The sequence below is a fragment of the Portunus trituberculatus genome, chromosome 47 (genome assembly GCF_017591435.1).
Source record: "Portunus trituberculatus isolate SZX2019 chromosome 47, ASM1759143v1, whole genome shotgun sequence".
Classification (NCBI taxonomy): Eukaryota; Metazoa; Arthropoda; class Malacostraca; order Decapoda; family Portunidae; genus Portunus; species Portunus trituberculatus.
The window spans coordinates 8,655,549-8,673,048 of record NC_059301.1 but is presented as its reverse complement, the minus strand read 5'-3'; the positions used below and the strand labels follow the sequence as shown (position 1 = coordinate 8,673,048).

The following is a 17,500-nucleotide window of genomic DNA, read 5'->3' as shown; positions in this document are numbered from 1 at the left end:
CAAAGTAATTTCAAATGGCGCCGCACTCTCCAGATCCTCGGCTTTAGAGTTTATAGTGAGCTGGTCCCCACCACAATATCAGATTGTCGCGGCCTGGTTCACATTATCAGTCACTTCGTATCATTTTTTCTTGAAAACTTGGTTGTGCACTGAGTGACGGACACATCCGACATGTTAAGCTGTCACGCCATCAATCCCGTCATCATTTCGGGCAAGGTTTGAGTCCCGGTCAGACGAAGCAAGATCAATGAGTTGACGACAACCTACACCACCAACATTTGGACAAGCCAAATTGATTGATGGATTGATTTTCTTGTACGAGTATCTGCTTGCCTTTGGCGCTGCCACCACCACCACCACCACCACCACCACCACCACCACCAACAACAACAACAACAACAACAACAACAACAACAACAACAACAACAACAACAACAACAACAACAACAACAACAACTACTACTACTACTACTACTACTACTACTACTACTACTACTACTACTACTACTACTACTACTACTACTACTACTACTACTACTACTACTACTACTACTACTACTACTACTACTACTACTACTACTACTACTACTACCACTACTACCACTACTACCATCACTACCTCTGCTGTTACTACCACTACCTCTGCTACTACTACCACTACCTCTGCTATCACTACTACTACTACTACTACTACTACTACTACTACTACTGCTGCTGCTACTACGGTAGTATTACTACTACCACAGGTAGTACTACTACTGTTACTATTGTTATTCTAGAATCTAGCTGTAGTAGTAGCAGCAGCAGTAGCAGCTGTTACTGTTGCTGCTAGAATAACCACAACAGCAGGCATGCTGAATGAACAGCAACACACACACACACACACACACACACACACACACACACACACACACAAAGGCACAAAGAAGCGCTGACCACCTTTACTTGTCACTGGGAACCAAGAAACGGCGGTAACATGAACTGGAGGTGATTTTTTCCGAGAAGCAAGACTGATGAAGAGCCTCTTAGGTAGGCGGTGACAAGGGAAGCTCAGTCCCAACGCCCTGACGTAATAAAAGATTGAGTTCGGATGCCCTTGAGGAAAGAGGAATGAAGGAGAAGGAAGAGGAGGAGGAGGAGAAACGATAGCCCTTAGTTGAAAAAAGAGAAAAAAGACAATTTACGAAGAAAAAAAAAGATATATAAAACAAACCAAGTAAAGCAACACAAAGAAGAACAAATGTTGGATAAGTGAGCGAATGTGTTTGGTTGCTATTCCTATACTTCTTCATTGACTTGTGGGTAACTGATGATAAAAGAGAGAGAAAGAGAGGAATGTCAAGTATGGGGTTCGTGCTGGTGACAAATGGATAAGCTTGAGGTGAATTACATAAACAAGAACGTTTCCATTCTTAACCCAATCTCACTTCCCCATCGCTATTACTCATTTCTCTTCATCACCACTCTCTATCTCCCTTTCTTTCTCCTCCTGTGAGTTCCTTCTATTTATTACACTCTTCCTCTTCGCGGGTGTTATTGATTACTAACTTGTCTTCTTTTCAAAGTGTTGAGCAAGTGTGTGTAAATCAGTTAGTCTGTCAATCTGAAGCAAACACTCAATATAGTGTATCAGTCACCCGCTCAGGAGGACAGTGTGGTAATGGTAGTGGTGGTGGTGGTGGTGATCAAAGAGGAGGTGGAGGAGGAGCTAATGGAGATGGAGAATAGAAGAGATAGTAGGAGAAATATTAGGTGGTCATTGTTACGGTGATGGTGATGGTGGTAGTGGTGGCGAAAGAGGGGGAGAGGAAGGAATGGCAGCTAAGAAAGAGAATTAAGTGAAAAGAGAAAAAAAAGAAAAATGAAAGAGGAGATATTTAAACTGGAAAAAAAATATTATACCGAGATATTTCGTCACAACAACAGCGTCGGTTAGAGTTACGAGAAAGTGTTACGTTATGTTACGTCTCCAACAGAGAAACTCAAGTCAGCTGTGAATCGAACTCTTAACTCGTAAACTTTTAGAGCTGAATAGTAGTCGAAGAATTCTCGCAACACATTTTATGACCCGAAAAAAAAAAAAGGCAAACGTTCAAGAATAATAATGGCATATCTTCATAAAATCTGCCACAAAAAATACTTACTGATTAGAAGTGAACTGTTTAAGAAAAAATATGAAAGACAGATAAAAAAGGGTAATAGTTTGATAGAAGTGTTACAACAGCACCTTTAAAGTATACTGAATAGAAAAGTAACAGGAGCCCGGGATTAGCAGGTAGATCAGTGGGCAGGTAGACGGATGGATGGCTGGACACCTTTGTTAACAGGCGGCGGTGTGGTGGCAGCTGGTCAGGACAGATAGTAGTGGTGGTGGTGGCAATGGTGGCTACTGTTGTGTGATGGATGGATTGACTGAATGACTGAAGGGTGCTAAATGTAATGAATGAACTGACATACGAGTACACAAAGGGATTAGTTCAATGTGTGATAGTGGATGTATGAATAGAGTTTGTTAGAATTAGAATGCCTGTGTGTTTGTAAATTCAGTACCACCTTCAAGCACACACACACACACACACACACACACACACACACACACACACACACACTGATGATATTTTTTAAGTGTGTTCTTTTTTTACTAGATATGTACATAAGTTTGAAGTCAGTAATTCTACAAAAGTAATCTATCATTTATCATCTTTTAATCAGTAGTATTAGTGGAATCAGTAGGACTTTAAAGCCTCGTATATCATACATTAGTATTACTCTACTTTTAGAAGCCAGTCACTTTGAATTACTACATGATAAATGCTCATCTCGTAGGTGTTTAAGCAAGTAGCAGTATTGTAGGCAAGACTTAAAACTCATATAGTCTGATTCTATGTGATTGAATTAGGAGCTTTAGACATAATACATTATTGCACTGTGCTGTTTTGCTTCCCCTCACTTTTCTTCTCACTGAATCAATGAAGCAGCTGTGAGGTTTCATTATAAACTACAGTCTGTGTTCAGCTCCTCTTTGCAGTTCTCCTTTCTATAAGCACATCACAAAGCAGCTGTAGCACAGAAAGGGTGTTGGTGCAGGGGTTACTGTGCTCTTTCTGCTGCTGCTCCTCTTCCTCCTCCTCCCCTCCTCCTCCTCTTCTTCTTCTTTCTCCCTTGTAAATGTAATAACTATTTTCTTTCCCTTTTTTCATGCATTCTTAGAGTCGGAGTAACAAGGGTAAGCACGATGTCATGTTAAATTTAATGTGAATTTCTTCTCTCTCTTCTCTTTATTCTCCCTTTTCTCTCTTTCTCTATTCTTTCTTCATTCATCATTTCTTCGTCTATGCATTATACTTTTTTTTTATCTATGGCTCTATGCACTTTTCTTTAATTTATCTGTTCCGCTGTCTCTTTTCCTCTCCATTTTCTTTTTCACCCATTTCCTATAATTTCATTTTTGCTTTCATCTCTATCTCTTTCTTTTTTTTCTCTATTCTTTTCTCGCTCTCCTTCTTCCTCCTTACTTCCTTCCTTCCCTTCTAGGCAACATTTGGTTCATTCTCTAAGCCCGCCTCGCCCCGCCACCCGTGGAAGCCGCCGCTGCTCGGGAACAAGTGAGCATCTCCCCGCCAGCCTGTGTTGCCTTGGCTCGCCCGCTGCTCGCCACTGGCTGTTAATTTACTACTGGCTTGCTCCCCGCGCGGCCCACTAACTGACCCCCGCCACAGCACTGCTCGCCCCTGTTTACCCGTCAAGGCGTGAGCAATCGCTGTGCAGACCTAAGGCAGACTCACGCTCTACTCTCATATGTCTTCACGAACCGTCACCATTGCGTCAAAGTATCTTGCGTGTGATCAAAGGGTTCGAATGATTCGTACCCATTACGTACCCAACACGAAACTCACCCCTATCCGTCACAGCGTGTTAGGATTCTTACGTGACGAAACGGTAGTGACTCAAACTGTTTGCTTATTGTTAACTGTGCGGTGCTGTGAATGATGACCTGACTCCGTAGGTAAACAGCACCATAACATGTTTAAACAATGATAAGGATTTATGGAAGTTACTGGTGAACAAGAACTGTGAAGCGTCAAACAGCATTTGTGGAGATCATTTTGCTTGAGGATGTTGCTACAGTACTATGCAGTGGCATAGAGAAAAGCTACAATAATTGAGAAAACTTAGATTCTTTTTTGTCTAAAATAGTTACCATTATTACAAATTGACTAATTATTGTTCTATATTCTTTATTCATCAAATAAGCAAATAGATTTTGTCTGATAGGTCAGTGGTTGCCAAAGGGAGAAACAAAACTATAACAGCCTTGCTTTTTTTTTTTTCTCTCTCTCTCTCCCTCATGTTCCGTACATTTTTAGTAGTCTTGTGCGTGAATACAAGCTGGAGATTGGTGAAAATAGATCATTATAAAGGTGATCATTTTGACGTGACGGTGACGTGACGCTGCCGTGAGTCTGCCTTGGGGGGGCTTTGTGCCTCGTGACGTGTTGAGACGGTTTTGTACTAATGCTTCCTTGAAGACAATAACGGCTTCCCTTGTGTTTGAAACAGTAACACTTTCCATTTGTAACATTGTCAAATGGCCAGTTTTGAAATTTAATCATTCGCTTATAACATTTATTAATAAAATAAATTCGGATTGCTCGTAAACATTGGACAATGCTTACTAACAATTTTCATAATGACACGTGTTTACTAACATACGTAGCTTGAGTGTTGATTGTGAGCGTGGCATTATTGTGATACTCGTTCCTTGTCATGCAATGTTGACTAATACATTTTGTTTTCGCATTGGCTTCCAGTCTTCATAACGCTGCGATGCCACACAGCAGTGTTTTGTCGAGCCAAGTCCTTTGTCGCCTGCATATTTTCCTGGTGTACACGTGTTGTCTTGGACTGGATGATATATCTAACACAAACTTATACAGTGTCCTCTTTTTGTGTGTGTATATGATTTTTTTTTCTTAAAGATGCCGGAGGATGAAACTTAACCTGCATTTATTTGCTTTCATTCCTAACCCTGCTCGCCTTCCTTGTCTTCCTTGTGTATTGTTGCTGCTCCTTCTAACGCGCCGCTAATTAAACATGTGGTGACAGCAGTGGTGGTGGTGGTGGTGGTGGTGGTGGTGGTGGTATTAGTACCGGTGCATAAAAAGGAATAGGGTTAGATCAGTAGTAGTAGTAGTAGCAGTAGTAGTAGTAGTAGTAGTAGTAGTAGTAAGTAAGTAAAAAGTAAGTAACTAAGTAAATAGATAAATAAGTATATAGATAAGTAAGGCATACTGTAAGTGGCTTAGCAGTATCAAACTAAATGTACATAGTTAAAAATAATCGAGAAGCAAACAATTAATTGCAACACATAACAAACGAGTTCCTAAATGTAGAGGTTCTGAAAAGATTTAGGAAATTAACCGTATCTATTGTGTTATGTGGATGTGGAGTAGGAATTAAGAAGACACCACACTGATAGAGAGTAGAGAGGCTTCACCATAGCGCAGCCAAGCAAGACATATACAAAGCTTTTCCCTTTTGAAATTGTGGACATCTTTATAACAGTACCAAGGAGTAATTAGTGTTATCATATTAAGATTTTCAGAATAGTGAGATTAAATGTATACTGAAAAGAATATAATCATATACTACCAATGCATTACTGTTATATATTTCAGTCAAGGTAAGAAAAATAAGGAAGAAGGAATGACGTTGTGTAATTACAGCGAAAATTACTTACAAGTTCCCATTTAGAAGATAACTTATGCAAATCACATAGTCCTTCTAACTTGTTCATTCTTTTGAATGTCTAAATGTAAATTGATTAGTTCATACAGTGCTATTTTCCTTCTTTTCTGTAACATTTGTTCCATTGTACAAGACTTGCTTCCACTCGAATTTGTTCTTTTTTGCCGCAAGAGATTTGAAATAGTTATACTTGGAAACTTTTCTTTGTGGTGAAAAATGTATAAGTAGCATTCTTGTTTAAAACGCGCTGTAACTGAGGCTGTTTCGTCATCTTGAAACAGGAACATTAACTTAAGTCTATAATCATCAATTTCACAATCGTATACATTTCTCATTTTAGAATTCTTAGCTCAGTATCATGTATGCCCGTATAAATATTTCCAGAAAGTTTTGCAGTACAAATTTAAAATTTCCTATCTTTTAAAGTTTATACATTGTGAAATATGCAGTAGTATTCCTGTATCGTAGAATAAAGTCTCCTCTGAAAGAGAAGTGAATGCTGGCCAATATTGCTACCAAGTTTGGGACAAAAGAACAAAGCTTTCCGTCAGCGTTATCTGTGAGGCACACCGCGTCATGTGAGACCCGTCGCGTGTGGCATGACCTTCCCGGCGTTGGTCCCGTGGCATGCCATGACGAGGGAGGTGCTATGCATTATGGCATGAATTGATCCCTCCATCCATTTCCTACCCATCCCGTGCCTGGCTTGCCTTGATAAAGATAGATGACTTCGCGAAGCTTTGATATGTTCATACCCTTGATACTCAACCTTCAGAGACAACGAGTATGTAGGAAACGAGAAGAGAGATGGTAAACAACACCCGACATGATCAACATATATATATATATATTTTTTTTTTTTACGTCAAATAAGAGCATAGAAAATCTTAAATGTTTCTCAGACTATCATTACTTGTTTCCTGTTTCATTATTTGTTTTTCTTTTAGTTTTAGTTGCGTTGAAATTTGTAAGGAATTTTCACTCTATTTGCACTTCTTATCGTCACTTGATGAAGCCGCAGCAAAAGGTAAAAAAAATGTCGGGTGTATATCACTCCTTCTCTCTCCCTCCTTTATCATAGTTCATAACCCTCAGTAATAACACACACCTCTTCATTCTCACCGACAGCGCCGATCGTTGTTGCGGCGCCTTAAAGCAGTCACTCAGCCTCTTTCTTCTCTGGCGTCTGTCTTTTGTTCCATTGTTGCGGCGCCTGAAGCCAATTAATCCATGCCTTTCATCTCTAACGGCCTTGCTCTTTTGTCCTCTCTTGCAGCGTCGCCGGTGAGTCTGGGCTTCAGCAGCTTCTCTCCAAGCCTTACAAGCAGCGAAGACGAGGATGACGAAGCGGGTTTGAAGGGGCGTCCGGCGGGGGGCGCGACCCGCTGGCGGAGACTCGGCGCCGTGGCGGAGACGGGCAACTCAGAGGAGGATGAAGACCATGAGGAGGAGGAAGGAGAAAAGGAGAAGAATAGCGGAAGGAGTGACGGAGAGACAGGAGGAGATGGAGAGGAAGGCTCATGGAGATATAAGGACTTCGGCAAGGAGTTTGAGCCTCTGAAGAGTGTACAGTTATTGAAGAACCTGCGGAGTTTGAGTCTGTACCTTCCAGTGCACACGATCGCCAGTGATACGGACACCGGGGAGATGTAGCGGGGAGAGAGAAAGAAAGAAAGAAAGAGAGAGAGAGAGTAAGGGGGGGGGGTAACATACAATATCTCTCTCTCCCAGCTCCGCGCTTCCTTTCTTTCCTCCGTCTCGTTCCGTCCTAATCTGAACATATGTAGCTTTTCTCACACATATTTCCTCTACATACACGCGTCGCTTTCCCCTTCATGGGCTGTACATAGTGATCCATTCCTCTCTCTTTTTGTACCATTGTAACTCTTAAGGCGTGCACCAGGAACCCCCCCCACACACACACACACACACAACGGCTGTAAATTTACCACCTACGCTTAAAACTCTTAGCTATTGCATTTTTTTTTTTTTTTTAGTTCAGACGCTTTCTTATCATTATCGTTATTATCATTATTATTGACATTGTCTCGACATTTTTTTGTTATTGTCTTGTAACTTAAGATGTGGAAGGAAGCATTTAATTTGTAGGATTTTCTTTTAGAGCCTCGAGGTTTGCAGGAAAGAAATACCGGTTAGATTTTGTTTGTAGGTTTTTTTTTTTTCTGAAGCATTTGTTGTGGTACTAAGGTTGTTAATAGAAAATGGGAAGTGAAAGGAAGATAAAAAAAAAACGGGAGAAGGATTATTATGGAAGTTCGCTACGCATTTTATTCTTTGGTGGTTGTAATGATTTCTTGATGATTTTGTTTGTCATTATTATTATTTTTTTTATTTTTTGGTTTATGTATTTTTTGGTCTTTTTTTTAATACATTATGCATTTAGCAAGAATGGTTCTGTTTTAATTTATTGCATTGTGATCATACGCTTCTTCTACTTCATGCATTTTTTAGACCGATTTTATTTTTTTTTTTTTGTTTTTCTCTCCTTAACCTATCCTACTTAGAAAATGCCGAATATTTATCAAAAAGTAATGCATTTTTTTACATACTGTAGTTTTTCTCCATTACAATAAAAAGAAACTCGGATATTTATGTGCATTAAACTCATCACCATTATTATTATTTTCTTTATTACTATTACAATTACTTCTAGTGCTGCTGCTGCTATTGGCCGTGGTAGTGTCGCCCAGACAAGTGTAGTAATAGGTATCGGTCATGTGTAGACAGCTGGCCAGGTGTATAGGTGTAGGGAGCTGTGTGTAGGTTAGCGACTCTACCAAAGACGTGAAGCAAGAGGCGTGAAGAGTGACCCGGTGTGGGAGGCGGCGACGACGAGGACGAGAAGAACGGTGAATATAAAAGCGATAAAAGAATAAATAGAGGAAAGGCAGAACAAAAAGCAAGAAGCATGAGGAGGATGGAGAATAAAAAGAATACATAAAAATACCAGATATCAGGCGAGATTCATAACAAAGATATGAAATGACATATTATTACGAATACTACGAGTGAGAACAAGATATATCAGGTAAAGCCTTCTCCTTACCAACCTTTCCATGCAGAGAAGATACGATACGACTGTGAAATATAAACGAGATGGAAATAATGCATAAGATTGTAAAGATAGAAGAGATACAAAGGAGGGGGAGAAGAGTGAATATGCAGGGAACTAGAAGATTATTTAAGACAGGATGAAAGACGAGATACAAGAAAGGAACAGAGAGAAGGACGAATATGAAAAGGCTGATATCAGGATTCTCGATTGAATAAACGATAGCAGAAGGTAACAGGATCAGAAGGAGAGAAGGTGGAAATAGCGCCGGTAAAGAAATACATGTTTAAGTAGGCGAGTATTTGTTTATTTGAATATGAAAAGGTTGATATCAGGATTCTGAATTAGATAAAAGATAGCAGAAAGTAACAGGACCAGAAGGAGAGGAGAGAAGGTGAAAATAGCGCGGGTAAAGAAGTGTATGTTTAAGTAGGCGAGTATTTGCTTAATTGAATATGAAAAGGTTGATATCACGATTCTAAAGATTTCTAGATTAAGTAAAAGATAGCAGAAAGTACAGGATCAGAAGGAGAGAAGGTGAAAATAGCGCCGGGGAAAGAAGTACATGTTTAAGTGGGCGAGTATTTGCTTAGTTTCCTTTCTGTTGAGTCGCCTACCAATGTCGATCTGTGCATTAGTCACGCACGCTGAAACGTATTCCCGTGTTTGCCTTTGTCTTTCCTCTTTTTTTTTTTTTTTTTTAGTCATTTTTTCTTCTCTGCGTCTTTGAAGTGAGTTTTATCATCCTTCTTATCTCGAACTGTTAGAAATTCCATTGAGTTTTTGTTTAGGCAAGAAAGGAAGCAGACCAAGGACAACAATAAAAAAAAAAAAAAAGGTCCACTTGATTGCCAGTTCGCTCCTTTTTTATTTAGTGGTTGCTCTAAGACAAAATAAACCCAATAACATGAGATGCATTACTTATCATATCAAAAGAGGCAACGATGCATTTATCTTCATCTTATTTTCTTTATTTATTTATCTTTTATTTAATTTTTTACTTATTATTTTTTTATCGATAATAAAAGACGCTAATATAATTCAAGAGTCGAGTATTCTTTCCTTTTTTTTCCGTCAATGTTAAAGGAAGTTTATCATTTCATAACTCAGTCTTTTGAACTATGCATTTAGGCGCCGCAGTATTATCAAGAGTTTGACTTCAAGCGCCACGCAATGTCAGGATGTCGTTCTTATTTACCTGGTTGGCTCACGCATGTTTGTTTATAGTGTATTGTGTCTTTGCTATACAGGAACAAGTCAAACTTTTCTTTATAACATCAAAATTTCATCAAGCACTAAAACCATTTCATCGCAATTATTTTTATTATATTGTTTTGTCTGTGTTATAAAAGTTGTCTTTATCTATTTTTCTTTCTTCTTTCTTTACTTTTTAGTTGAGTATTTAGTCTATTGTGTTATGATTTTCTATTTCAAATTTTTTTTGCCATAAATTTTCTTCAGTCGGCTTAAGTTTTCTATACGACTTGTGCATTGTTGTTGTTTATAGATTTATTTTCTTGCCCTAACTGGACTTTTTCTATATATACTATCAGGAAAAAATAAGGTTGCGTTTATTCTTTTCCACGTACGTCATTGCTTTGGCGCCGCTGAAGCTCGCTCACTCAGACAGACAAGGGAGCAGCGATTCTCTCACTCCCTTCGCAGCGACAAGGGGAGCCACCGGCGCCGCCGCCGCCACTCCGGATGCAGGATGGTGATGACAGTGTAGGCAGGCGAGGCTCACGACCGGGATTTGCAATAAAGTGTTTTCGGACATCAAGTCGTGTCATTCAGTCTTGCTTCATATTCCCAGTACCTACTTAATCTTCCTCCTCTTTTTCCAATTTTATTTTTTTTTATCATTCACTTTTTATTTCTCCTCCTCCTCCTCCTCCTCCTCTTCCTCCTTCTCCTCCTCAACTGAATTTTAGTCTCAAATGTGTGTGTGTGTGTGTGTGTGTGTGTGTGTGTGTGTGTGTGTGTGTGTGTGTGTGTGTGTGTGTGTGTGTGTGTGTGTGTGTGTGTGTGGGTGGGTGGAGAGAGAGAGAGAGAGAGAGAGAGAGACAGGGGGTGGAGAGAGGGAGGAAGAGAATTAAGGCAGAGACACGGATTGGCAGACCTCAAAAAACAGGAACGTGACATGGCATTCTTGTGCTGGTCTAAAGTTTGCTTCCATAAAAGAACATATTTACTAAACTCGTGTTTTTGCCCTTAATAACCACCACCTCACTCGCTCGGTCATCAAACTGCTGTTGCACCATGGCAGTTCGCAAATACAACACTAACACGCACAGCATGTCATGGCAAGATTTACATGTCATTTGCAGGATATCCGGGAGGAATGAACTAGACATGTGCTCAGAACGGGTCATAGATGGGCAATAAGAGCAGAATACAGTAGCAACCTAGGAATGGTAAGAGAGAGAGAGAGAGAGAGAGAGAGAGAGAGAGAGAGAGAGAAGAGAAGAAAAGACAAGACAAGACAAGACAAAACAAGACAAGGAGAAAAGAAAAAGAAAAGAACAGAAGAGAAGAGAGAAGAGAGAGAAAGAGTAAGAGAAAGAGTTAGGGGAGACAGAAAACTATGTCAAAAACCGTTCTATATATATCTAACCTTGAATAGATAGTTAAATAGATACATAAATAATCCATTGTACATTGCTAAATATAATTCAACTCATTTCTTGGTCCAGTTTACAATAACTGCACTATAAGAAACAACTACAACAAAACACAACGATTGAAGGAGATTGGAAAGCACCTTTATCATGCAGCAGAACCGTAGTAGATCTTTGTGATGACTAGTAAAAGGGATTAACTTGAAAACATTTGGCTACAGAAGGTGACAGACACTCCTCGCCATTCAGCACAATCGGAGGATACGAAAACAACCTGTACTGACTGAAGACTCGTTCATGTTCACGTATGACAAGTTTTTTGGGGGGAGGAAATGCTGCTTGTGGTGCACTGGTTTAACCCCTTCAATATTGGAACGCATTTTTATCTTGAGTTTTGGGTATGGCTAAACGATTTTAATAACATTAGGAAGGGTCTATGGAAGTCAGAAGTTTAATGGCCACAGTTTTCACTATTTGAATTCCTACAAGAGTTTTTAAACACTAAAAAATCGTCAAATAGTAAGCAGAATGAACAAAAAACGCGTCATGGTACTGAATGGCTGAATACTGGTGACTCAGCGCGTGCAGGGAAAAGGGAGAGTGGTAGAGCACACACTGCGTCTTTTAATAAGAGGTACATGTATAGGACACATATGGTAGTACAATAGTAAGGCTTTCCAGGAATGGAGTAAACATCATCCACTGTTCTGCCATATTCTGCAATTCACACAAATACTCCTTTCTCTCTCTCTCTCTCTCTCTCTCTCTCTCTCTCTCTCTCTCTCTCTCTCTCTCTCTCTCTCTCTCTCTCTCTCTCTCTCTCTCTCTCTCTCTCTCTCTCTCTCTCTCTCTCTCTCTCTCTCTCTCTCTCTCTCTCTCTCTCTCTCTCTCTGACAGACAGACAGACACACACACAGACAGACACACAGGCAGCAGACAGACAGACAGAGTAAATTAATAAGTAAATTAATAAGTGAATTCTTGGTTAAGTTAGATCCATAGTTAGGTTAAGCATTTCATTTCATTGTTTTAATGTCCCCCCCCTGTACATTTTCAGTGTAATTTTTTTACATTGCCAAATTAATAAACCGTATATTATTATTATTATTATTATTATTATTATTATTATTATTATTATTATTATTATTATTATTATTATTATTATTATTATTATTATTATCACAGACAGACAGACAGACAGACAGACAGACACAGAGACAGAGACACAGACACAGAGACAGAGACACAAAGGCATAGAGACAGAGACACAGAGACAGAGACTGACAGACAAACAGACATATATTTACACATGTACCTGTACAGGATACCTATCACGATCAAATATACGTGGTATACCTACAACACAATGAAATATACGAAGAAACAACAGTGAACAAACATTTGTAGTAGTAGGCAGATGTGTTATTGTAGACCCAGGCGTCAGGGCAAGATGACCAACCAAATGGCAGGAGTCAGGAGGGTCAAAAAAAACATTTTTAATGACCCAGGCCAAGGTATCAGGTAAACATCTTGGGACAGGACAACAGCTGTGTTGATGTTCTTTACATGTTGTTGTGGGCTTTTATATGATTGATTGGTGGAACGGTACTCTTGATGGGCATGTTGTTGTAGGTCAAGACACGCCCCCCTTAAGTTCTTTGAAGGAAAGTTTTGGTAGAAATGGGTCAGAGAGAGGCGAGAGAGGAAGGAATCAGAGAGGAAGAGTTTTCCTGAGCGGTCCCGGACCATGGACGGAGGCCGCGCTGGTGGAGACGAGATGGGCGTACATCATAACAGTACTGTAAGTGGATAGGATGTTCAGGTATTATTTTAGTATATGTGAATATAAATTAATTATGTGTGTGTACTTTGGATCAATATGACGCCGATATGTAGTTACATTGCGTATTATGAGTAGAGAAATCGTGTGTACATCTCAGTATGTATCTTGCATGTAGTATGCGTTGACGACTAAGTTACATAACATAGTTACGTTGTTTGTATTCGTGTACAAAGTTAAAGTACTTTTTACGTATGATTACCAAGAGGAAGTTGGGTTTATTGCATATGAGACTCATTGATGCAGAAGTTATGAGGGTGAGTTACTTTTGTGGATATGATATGAGTTGTGAGTTGTGAATACATATTCAGTTGCGTGTTACGTTATGTTCGTGTACAAGGTTAAAGTAATTATTACATATGTTGGGATTATTGTATATGAGATTCGTTGAGTGAAGTTACTTGTGTGGATATGTTAAGAGTCGGATTATATTCAGTGGTGTGTTATGTTGTTCTATTCGTGTGCTAAGTAAAAGTAATTCTTATATATATGGATAACTGGATTGAAAAGAAGAAAATGTAATGATTAGCCGTGGAAAAGACGACGAAAAGAAGTGGCGTGTGTATATTTGCCGGCGACGTCGACATCTTATGTACAGATATTATTTTTGTAAGTATATGTAGAGAAATCTCCCCATGGTTTTGCAACCAGTAGCCAGAGAAACTGTGCAAGGTCGCGCAACAGCTCGAAACACGACATCTGTATTTCTGTGAATATAAGAGTGCCCATATTATATTTACAGACTGCCGGTAGAAGAATGAACACAGCAATATACACACCAATATATACCTCTGTAATGAATAGGTACAAGAAGAGAGAGATCTATGTGTTACTAGGTGAAAGCTATGTAAGTCACACCCAGCGGGGACATTATTAAGGCAATCAGGGCACGCAACTGTTATTAGTGGCACTTCAGAGGGAATTTCTCGAAGGTTGGTGAGCAGCAGCCAATATTCATCATCCGCTCCCTCCGCCGCCTTCATCGACTCATCTTCAGAAAATCAAAGAATTTTAATATTTTCTCCAGTGCAGTGTGAGACATATCGGTGACGTTTGGGGCACACACACACACACACACACACACACACACACACACACACACACACACACACACACACAATCTCTCTCTCTCTCTCTCTCTCTCTCTCTCTCTCTCTCTCTCTCTCTCTCTCTCTCTCTCTCTCTCTCTGCTCTATCTATCTATCTATCTATCTATCTATCTATCTATCTATCTATCTATTTATCAATTTATCAATCTATCCATCTCTGCGGCAAGGGAAGGAATCTCATCGCACCTCAGTGAGTTATTCAAGTGCTTCCCTGGACTGAGAGTAATATTCATAAGATCTTCGCCTTCTGTCTGTCCTCTTGTTGCAATATTCAGGGCCAGTTAGGTGGAGATGAGGATGAGACATGGAAGGTTAGGCCAGACTTATACTTTATTCATAGACATGTGCATATACATTTATACATACAGAAGGTCATACAGAGGTGAGTGATAGCGTGACTGCTTGATATTTACCTTTTTCAACTTCTTGGAAAAGGAAAATTAGTGAGCTTTTTTTTTTTTTTTATTTATTTATTTGTTTTGTGTTCCTGACCAGTCTTCATTATCATGATGTAGAGAGCGCCGGGCGTCTGTATTTACGTGGTCGCCTTTACGTTAGTGAACTCCTTCATTACTGGAACGCATTTTTATCTTGAATTTTTTTGTGATTAGATGATTTTATTGACATTAGAAAGGGTCTATGGAGGTCACAAGATTAATGGCCAGAATCTTCACTATTTTAATCCTCACATAAGTTTCTGAAGCTGTATAAAATCACTAAATAGTAAGCAGAATAAATATTAAAACCAGTCATGGTATTGAAGGGGTTAAAAGCATAACAAAAGGGTCAGCTGCCAGTAAGCCTATACGAGGCACTTTCTGTACACTAATACTTGCCAACCAGTATCCACCTGTTATGAGTCCCTCTACGTGTTTATCTAATCTTCACCTCTAGCATCTTACTGACTGCACTAACAATGAAGTTATTCAGTCTATTCTACTCAACTGCAGTCATGTTTAGAACCAATTTATTCCTCTTTTTTTTTTTTTCTCGTATGACGTTTCCATACCTATGTCTGCATATCATCCTTACACATAAGTTTGTCTAATCTTCACCTTAGGGTATTTTTTTTTTCTTACTGGCTAAACTAACAACCTAATGGTTGAATAGTTTAGTCATCTACATCCTCATTTTATGATTTTAGACTCACTTTATTCATGTTTCCATTTTCAATTAATTATCGAGTTTAGTTTCCTTATTCCCCGTTCTGTGTGATTACCAAACTCAGAATCTTCTCTACATCTCCCTTGCTATACTTCTTAGTCCACTTAACATTTGGATAGGATTCCTTCTTAATCTATGTTTGTTTATCCAGAGGACGTTTTAAAGTCTCACTGGCACATTCGTATTTTCTACACAAGAAAGAATCCCACCAAGGGCAACAAAACTGGTAAATAATAAATGAATGAATAAGTACATAAAAACACACTGCAGGTGCCAGCTCCTAAAGAGGACCATCCAAGGCGAGTCACAATTGTCTGGAGAAGTGTTATGTAACCTGTTACCTTTTCATTACCTTCGTCATTCTTGTGTATAATTTTCTTACCACCACGAGACAATAAGCAAAACTATCGCGTCTGTTATTGCTGCCACAACCTTCACCTTAGCCGCGCGTCGGGGCACATGTGACGAGCTGAAGCCGCCAAGAACACACACGGGAGACTGTTAGATCGGAATTCCCTTGTCCCATGTACAGTAATTCCACCTTACGAACAACTCCAATATAAGATGCATAAAGTACGTGGCGGGGTACATGGGCAATTGTCTAGAAAAGTTTTTTTTTTTATGCTCTCGTATCTAAGCGTTATTTTTCATATTGCATTATTCCATTGTGTAATGCTGAAAGAGCGACATGCCACGTGAGACTCCCGCCTTCCACACACATACTTACATGCACTGTCGTTAGCAGCCAATCACGAGTCAGTGCCGTCACGCTGCCCCGTCAAGAATGACGATGTAAGTCTAGATGTCTAGACCTCATAAGGAGACTACTTGACACTACAGGATACTTTTTCAATTACCTTTAAAAATCATACATTCTTAAAATCTCCAATGACATCTCCAAAAGTCTTATAAAAATAGTGAAGATAAGCCAAGGAATCGGTTGAGAGTGTGGCTTGGGGCCGAAGGAAGGAGAAGACAGAAGTGTTGGAGAGCTGAAGGAAGTTGATTGGTGTGGTGGAGGAGAGATGAGTGATGGAAATACAAGACAAATGCGAGAGGAAGAAGCACATATGAAATCCCTTAGTGTCTGAGGGTGACTGGTTGATGATAAGCTTAGGTGGAGACTTGGTAAAGAGTTAAACTGGACGCACGTCGTCGTTTCCATGAGTGTGCTGATACGTGGCTGATTTACACACACACACACACACACACACACACACACACACACACACACACACACACACACACACACACACACGTACATGCATTGAAGTATGTGCGTCTCTGGAACTCAATATATAGAAAGAGGAAAATGAAACTAGAAATATCGTGGCATAATATAATGGTGGTAGCGTTATAAAAAAAAATGTAAACAGTGAAAAAAAAGAAATCGATTAAAGCATAATTTCCTCAGTGGGAATGCTTGATGTCTTTTTTTTTCACGGGTGTGTAATATAAACATTGTGCTGAGGGAGTTCCAAGCCAGCGAACCCAAGGAAAGAGTATGGAATGCCCTGTACGCATTTTCTTTTCCCATCATTTATCCAAACTAACTCTTCCCACTCACAAATGTATCTCAGAACTTTATTTGTATCTTCTTATCACATTGCCTTAGCCATTACGTGTCCCCTTCTCCTCAGTCATCCTTCAATACTACATCGGCCATTCCCTGCCCTTCCATCTTCACTCTACCGACTGTCCTAGCCACTCCCAGCGAAGTCTCTTACCTCATCACTTCATCTACCGCCCCATCTTCCGTGCATTCTTTTGCAACTTTCCTTCAGTGGAGCTCCAAAAGATACCGTCACCGTGCCCTTACTACCATTTGTTACCTTCCCTTATGTTATCTTTTTTCTTTCCTTCTTGTGTGATCCATGGCTAACATTTTTCGTTGATTCCCTTTGTCGTCTGTAATGTATCGCAGGATATGATGGAACGCTCTGCAATG

At 39.6% G+C, this 17,500-nt stretch overlaps 1 protein-coding gene across 4 annotated transcripts in view; it reads left to right on the top strand.

Annotated features, from left to right (window-relative positions):
• Positions 1-10,597, top strand: part of LOC123520440 — a 132,617-nt gene extending 122,020 nt beyond the window's left edge. For 3 of the 4 annotated variants that reach the window (XM_045282646.1, XM_045282648.1, XM_045282645.1), the window contains exon 17: positions 7,025-10,597. In XM_045282646.1, coding sequence (XP_045138581.1) covers positions 7,025-7,401 — 377 coding nt within the window. In that variant the 3' untranslated portion in view covers positions 7,402-10,597. Of the gene's footprint in view, positions 1-3,534; positions 3,606-7,024 lie in introns of all 4 variants that reach the window. The other variant, XM_045282649.1, reaches the window with a different exon arrangement.
• The last annotated feature ends 6,903 nt before the right edge of the window (positions 10,598-17,500 follow it).